The sequence below is a fragment of the Pocillopora damicornis genome, chromosome 2, assembly GCF_964200805.1.
Source record: "Pocillopora damicornis chromosome 2, jaPocDami1.2, whole genome shotgun sequence".
Lineage (NCBI taxonomy): Eukaryota > Metazoa > Cnidaria > Anthozoa > Scleractinia > Pocilloporidae > Pocillopora > Pocillopora damicornis.
Genome location: NC_142671.1, coordinates 37,908,066 through 37,914,753, shown reverse-complemented (window position 1 = coordinate 37,914,753; position 6,688 = coordinate 37,908,066). Strand labels below are relative to the sequence as shown.

The 6,688-nt window shown below is 44.1% G+C and overlaps 2 protein-coding genes across 2 annotated transcripts; both read left to right on the top strand.

Moving 5' to 3' along the window:
- The first annotated feature begins 17 nt into the window (after positions 1-17).
- On the top strand, positions 18-1,959 carry LOC149051177 (uncharacterized). The gene is made up of 4 exons (XM_089195104.1): positions 18-401; positions 545-637; positions 1,122-1,255; positions 1,430-1,959. The coding sequence occupies exons 1-4, from the start codon at positions 240-242 to the stop codon at positions 1,932-1,934; spliced, it is 894 nt and encodes a 297-aa protein (XP_089051230.1). The 5' UTR covers positions 18-239; the 3' UTR covers positions 1,935-1,959.
- Positions 1,960-3,166: 1,207 nt separating this feature from the next.
- Positions 3,167-4,349, top strand: LOC149051176 (PDZ domain-containing protein GIPC3-like). Its single transcript, XM_089195970.1, has 3 exons — positions 3,167-3,310; positions 3,430-3,808; positions 4,140-4,349. The coding sequence occupies exons 1-2, from the start codon at positions 3,294-3,296 to the stop codon at positions 3,776-3,778; spliced, it is 366 nt and encodes a 121-aa protein (XP_089052096.1). The 5' UTR covers positions 3,167-3,293; the 3' UTR covers positions 3,779-3,808; positions 4,140-4,349.
- The last annotated feature ends 2,339 nt before the right edge of the window (positions 4,350-6,688 follow it).

Genomic DNA, 6,688 nt, shown 5'->3' with positions numbered 1-6,688 from the left:
TGAAAATAAATGCAAGAAGTACAGTTTCAATTTGTAGGAATGAATCGTTTCTAAAGATATTAAAGAACACTGGTCCCCGCTTTCTCTTAAGGGAACAAGTCCTCCTAGCTAGGGAAGCCCAGCGGTGCCGGTTTGAATTGGCCAAGGGCAGACAGCAACGCGCTCAGGAGGCCCGCGACCTGCTGCTTTTGTCACTGTACACCCACCTCCCGCCCAGCAGGGGCCTAGAAATCAGGACGATGGAGTTGGTCTTGGAAAGCCAACTGGAAGAACCGTTTCAGAAAGCGCACTATCGTGACAGAAACGTGGCCTTGATCAAGACAGATGGCGACGGCATCGTGCTACACCTCGGAAGGTTCAAAACCTGCAAGCAGAGCGGGCCTGAAACTATTCCCATACAGGTAATTCTTGTCACGACTGAACGACTGACACGAGCAGAGTACGGAAATTAACAAGAGTTCTGAGCACACTTTAATAACAGTCTCTCTCTCTCTCTCTCTCTCTCTCTCTCTCTCTCTCTCTCTCTCTCTCTCTCTCCCCGCAGGCAGACAGCCAACTCTGCAGGCTGTTCATACAGTTTGTATCAGAATTCAGAAAGGTGCTTAATCCGACGCTGTGCAGCAACTACCTGTTTCTGGTAAGTATAGGGTTCCCCGTCTTATAGCCAGCTAGCTAGCGCGGGCTAAAATTGCCGGGCTCGGCAAGGCAAAATTGTCCAACTCATGCCGTCGCCGGGTGAAGTAGCACTCGCTTGAAACTAGCTAACTGGTTAGGGATTTTTGGGCCGAAGAGGACTCTTTGAAAACACTGGCCGTGGGTCACAGTCACCACAGGCCCTGGTTGTTCAAAGCTGGGTTAAAGTAACCCGGGGTTAGTGTGAAATTTGATTTCAGGTCTGAAAACTTTAAGAGAAAATTCAGTTCAAATCTTTTTGCTTGCAATTTGATCATTGCATGTTCTAAAAAGAATAGTGAAAACTTTCCCCAAAAGACTTTTGAACAAAGAAATAAAGAAAGCTGGATTAAAATTTAACCCTGGGTTAGAGCTAATCGGCCTTTGAACAACTGGGCCCACTGCTGTGCAGCAGCAGATCATTTTGACTCTGACCTATTTCATTTCAGAATTCCAAGGGTGCACCGTACTCGAGCACGTCGTTCACAACACGTTTACAGAAAATGTTCGAACTCCTGACCGGAAGCAAGGTGGCGGTATGCGGACTAAGGTCATCTTTCGTAACCTGGGCATATTCCCAGAGGTAGGTCGACATGGCTATTGAACTGCAAGTCACGTCCTTCCTTCCTTCCTTCCTTCCTTCGTTCGTTCCCCGCGAATTTTGGAATCTGTTGCTTTAAAACGCCGGCATAGCCACATCGCTGATAACCGTTTGATACGTTTTTCTTTTTGTCGTTCTCCCTCTGTCTATCTGCAGCGGATGCGACGATCAGATGAAAGACAGCCTTGCTGCTTGTCTCCGGCACTCCCGAGAGCAGGCCCAGCACACTTACGACCGACGCACGGCAAACCAGAAGAAGACCCCGGCATTAGATCTGGCCAGGCGCAAGGCCGAAGAAGAGGAGCTTGTGGCCGGGCCCATGACCAGGTCTCTCCAGCTGCCAGAGATCTCGGAGCCGGAGATCGACGTGGGCGACTTTGTGGGACTCGTGGCCGAGGACAGCACCCTACAGAAGCCTTCGATTTTCCTGGGGCGTGTTCAAGCTTTCCTGCCGGAAGGCCAAGCCCTCCTTCTATGGTACAGGCACACCGGAGGTTCTAACTATGCCCCAGACTTGGACGGTGAGCAGTGGGTGGAGTCGAGAGAGTCGCTAGTCGCTGTGAAGGTGGCTGCTGCCAAAGGCAGTCCCTACGCCATGCGACTGCTGACCAGCGTGCGCGAGATACACAAGGCAGTCATGGGCGGGGAGCGGGGATCCTGACCTCAAAAAAAAAAAAAGGACAAAGCAAAAGGACAAAGAGGAGAAAAAAAAAAACAGAACGAGAACTCTAAGAAGATCCCTTTTCTTCGCTATTGTTGTTGGACTTTTGGAAGCCGCCAGAGAGATTTCTAGCTGTCAGATAAATAATAAAAAGTGTGTGAATTTGAATTTGTCTGGCTTTTGCTGTTCTGTTCGGTCCTGTCCTGTTTTCTTGCTTTCTTGTTTTCTTGTTTTCTTGTTTTGATTTTGTTTTTGTTTTTTTTTGCACCCGGAATTATTTCATTTGAAGCCGTCCGTCACAAAAGCAACACACCCGACAGGCAAAAACCGGCCACGAATGGTGATTTTTCCCCGATTCAAACTTGCCCACGCACGTCCGGGCCGATTCGGACTTGCCCGCACACGAATTAATTATTTGCCCACAGCTCGCGCGTCGAAACATGTGACGGTTCAAAGGGAACTTTGATAAATATGGATCAATGATATCGAAAGGAGGTAGACTAAATGATGAACAGTTAGAGCTAAATGTTAACGGAACAGCCATTAAATCATATAATTCTATTCTAAGTTATTGGGTGTAAATATTGATGATAATTTACATTTTTCTGATCGCGTAAGTAACATCTGTTAAAAAAAAAAAAAAATTAAAAAAAAAAAGAAAAAAAAAGGAAGCAGTCAAAGGCTGGGTGTAACTAATAGATTAAGGAAGTTAATCCCAGCCAAGGCTAAATTACAACTTTTTAAGGCTGCTATTCTGCCTTATTTTAACTTACTGTGGTACTGTATGGAATTGTTGCAAAGCTAGTGATTCTAGAAAAGTAGAGAGGGTACAAGAACGTCAATCTTAAATATTTTAAATACTATCAAGATCATATTATTGTAATTATTATCATCTTATTATCTCATCATATGAAGGTTATCATCTTATTATACAGGGTGGGGTATTATAAACGTGGGGTCTACCTATTTTCGGGGTAGGGTAGTTTTTATATGGGAAGAGCTCTTTTATCATATTCCAATAAATTTTTAACGCATAGTTTTATATAGATCAGATGAGTTTAGTTTAGGTGTGCTTACCTAGTGGGAAACTGCTATCTTATTTGACACGTAAATAAAGCTTATGATGATTTTATTTATTATTATTTGATTGGCTAGTTGGCCGGCCATCTCGGCCTAGCGCCAAATGTCCCCCCCTCCCCCCTCCCCCCCTCCCAAGGCGCGCGCGCACGCGCATTAGGTGACTCGACTAGCTAGCCCTGCGAGCTAGACAGACATGTCTTTTCGTTTCGCCTCCACGAAATCGGAGGCAGTGGGAATGTGGCATCACACACCTTCCATCCCCGAGGTTTCGAAGTTGCGATGTTGCTGTGTTCAAGGTAACCCTGTGCAAAGAATGATTCGTTGGGCGAGGAGAGCACTTATTTCGAGACTCTCTAGTGGCTGTATACATTATCTGAATTGAGTTGACCTGAGAATTTACATTTCTTTCCATCAGATCTTGTCTTATGTCCACGCTAACTGCATGCGGAATGGTCACGGAAGGGTTACTCGGAGGGCAAACTGGAGCTGATGGCTTCACGTCTGCACCTGTTAAAGGAGAACGCAAAACTGTGACAGTGTCTAAAGCAGGCCCATCCTTGGGTCTTCACATAACAAATGATAGTTCGGGTTGTGCACTCATCGAAGGTATCGATCCAGGAAGCATTGCGCACGAAGCTCCCGGGATCTGCGTCGGAGATCGTATAGTAGCTATAAACGGCACGACTGTCGTCGGTACCGGGCACCGTGATGTAGCTGCTATGATAGCATGGGTTCCGGTCGGAGGGATAGTCGTCTTTGGTTGATCGAGCCTGAGAGAGAGCAGCTCAGCTCCGGTAAGTCAGCTATCATCTATTATCTATTATGACAGAGTTACAATCTGCCATGCCATATATTTCTAACTGCTGATAAGTCAAATGCTCTCACTGTAAGTGAATGGAACATTGACACGGCATCCAAAGGGACCTCTTTTGTCGTGAAAAAATACAAGATCGATCGTGGTAACAGTTCAGAAACATAATTTGCGTTCTGGTTGCTGAATAAAGTCATGCCGATGGCACTCTGCTCTTTGTTCGAAGCCTTTTGCAGACCATTTGACTTTCTCGCTGTAGTGAGAAGTAATGTGGCTCTCCGATCCTCTTTTCTTTTTTTTTTTTCCCCCCTCAGCCCAGACACTCACTGGTAGTTACTGAAGAGTAAGACACTGAGTCTCCAATCCAAGTGATTCTGCTATGGCCGTTGCCAGATGAAGAATTTGCAAGATTTCCAGTTCCCAGTTGATTTTATATTTGACATTCGGGGTGCAGTGTCGGATGGTAGAAGTGGAAGGTTGAAATTGTTATCAGTTTTTTTGAAAACGCGTCACTTACTCCTTGACGAAAGTCCAAAGTGTTTGTTTCACCGACACAGGTTGTCTGAATGTTGTCTGCATGAGCATGAAAATAATGCAAGTGCAATGACCTTTTCTTTTGGGTTTGGCCACCTTGTTGAAATCTCTCGATTCTTTCTTTACGAGTGAGTATTGAGATTACTGGTTTGGCCAGCTTGTTTAAATTTTCTCAATTCTTTACAAGTGTAGATTGTAGAGGCTAGCTAGCTAGCTAGCTAGCTAGCTGCATGGGCTGCTAACTAGATGTAGAAATCTGGAAGGTTCTTCCTTGGCCAATTCTGAGGCTTTAACCCTTTTTTGACTCCCAAGAGTGATTCACATGTAACTTCTCCCTGTAATTAATATCTAAACATTATCTGGCAGACAGGTCAGGAGAAAACTCAACCTTATCGAGTAGAAGTGGTGATCTTGATCTAACACCAAATTCTTGTCACTTATTTACAATTATGTGGCAGCCAATCAGATCTTGGGAGTCAAAGGCCGGTTAAAGCAAGAGATTTTAAGACTTTTTGTAAGAATGTCCTCAGAGTTTTGTGTGGGAACTAGTTTTGCTTGGGGTTGACACTTGATGTGTTGGGTTTTTTTTTTTTTTTTGCTTGCTTAGGGTTAGACAGTGCAATGCAACTTTTATATTTAACCCTTCAACTCCAACCAACACAGAAGTGAGTGACCGACACAGAGTTTCTCCTTACATCATCCACACAATATCGACCATCTAGGTGACGAGAAGAGAGAAAAATGTGGATTTTGTGGATAATTAGTGGATCTAATACTAAATTCTCCGGACTCACATGATAAGAATTGTATGGTTGGCAGTCAAAAGAATTACAAGTTTGATCTGGGAGTTAAAGGGTTAATTCATGGTTCGTTCATATCTGTTTGTTAAATAGATTCGTCCAATAATAAAAATGATGATGTATCGTGTACCTAAGTACCTCCTAGATATTGTACTGATGTCTGTATTTATTTTGCACACAACTTTTTTAAATTGGTGAGAAACAACTTTCATCTACCTACTGATTCATCGGATGATCTGCATCAGGGTTACTCTCTCTCTCTCTCACGGTGGGTGGCATCCAAAAAAAGAAAGAAAGAAAGACCCGAGAGGTCTCCGCTTGAGTGTTTTGCATGCCAAAAGAGTCAGTGTCTTGCTGTGCCATTTCATTTCATTTCACCCTCAAACTGCCAGAGGTGATCGACATGTGACTTCTCCCGGCCCGAGGACCAAGTCATGCACATTCCTCCAGTGAAGTACAAATCCAATCCTTGCCTGGGAAAGTGGCTATATATATATATATATGTATATCAAGGTAACCACTTGTGCCTGATATGTCTGATGATTCTCACCACCTGTTTGCTGAATAATGTATGGATATTATAGGGAGTTATATAGTGTCAAACACTAACAGGAGTTCAAGGGTTAACCCTTTAGCTCCCATATCAAATTTGCACCTCTCCTCACTGTCAACCATACAATCCTTTTGATGGTAGCTACTTGGTAGAATTTAGTATGGCATCAACCAATGGTCCCCAAATTGAGATGATGTTCTGGATTCTCAGCACTCATCCTGTTGATGCTGTATTGATATCGTTAGGAGTACAAATTAGAACAGTTTTGCAATGATGATGCCCAAAACAACCCTCTACCTGTGGTAAGAGGGCAGGCTTTCCTTTCTTCATTTCCAGAATTACTGGCCAGGGGTTAAATGCATGAAATGCAATCTGAATAATAATAATAATAATAATAATAATAATAATAATAATAATAATGATGATATTACATGTTTCAAATCAAAAATGTCAATGCTAATTTTTGACCCCTGCTTTTCTTTCCTCTAGGCCAACCAAGGACCAAGTCCTGTACAGGCACCTGCACCTGCAAATCCACCCAGTGACTGAGGTATGAATAACAATCAATTGTTCCCAAAGTGCACCACTGAAAACAGACCATTGAAAGAAAAAACATCCTTCTACTACCTGCTGGTCTATGTCCCTCCTTGACCTCTGCACAAACAGTGCCCTGCCTTTCCCCTGGCAAGCCCCGCTGCTCGCTTTGCGACGCGCGCTAGCGCTGGTGGAGCCTGTGGCTCCGGCCTCAACAGTTTGCCCTCACCAACCGGCCAGCGGTCTAGGAACGACAGCCCCTCAAAGTTTCACCTCTGCAGCTACAACTTGTGAGCATTTCTTCCACTCTCCTGCACTGACCATTCCATCGCCTCTCTCTCTCTCTACCTCTTCTCTCCACTGCCTATTGGCATTGTTGGCAGAAATTTCATGTTTTTAGCAATCTCATTTAATAATAGTAGAAATGATAATACAATATCCA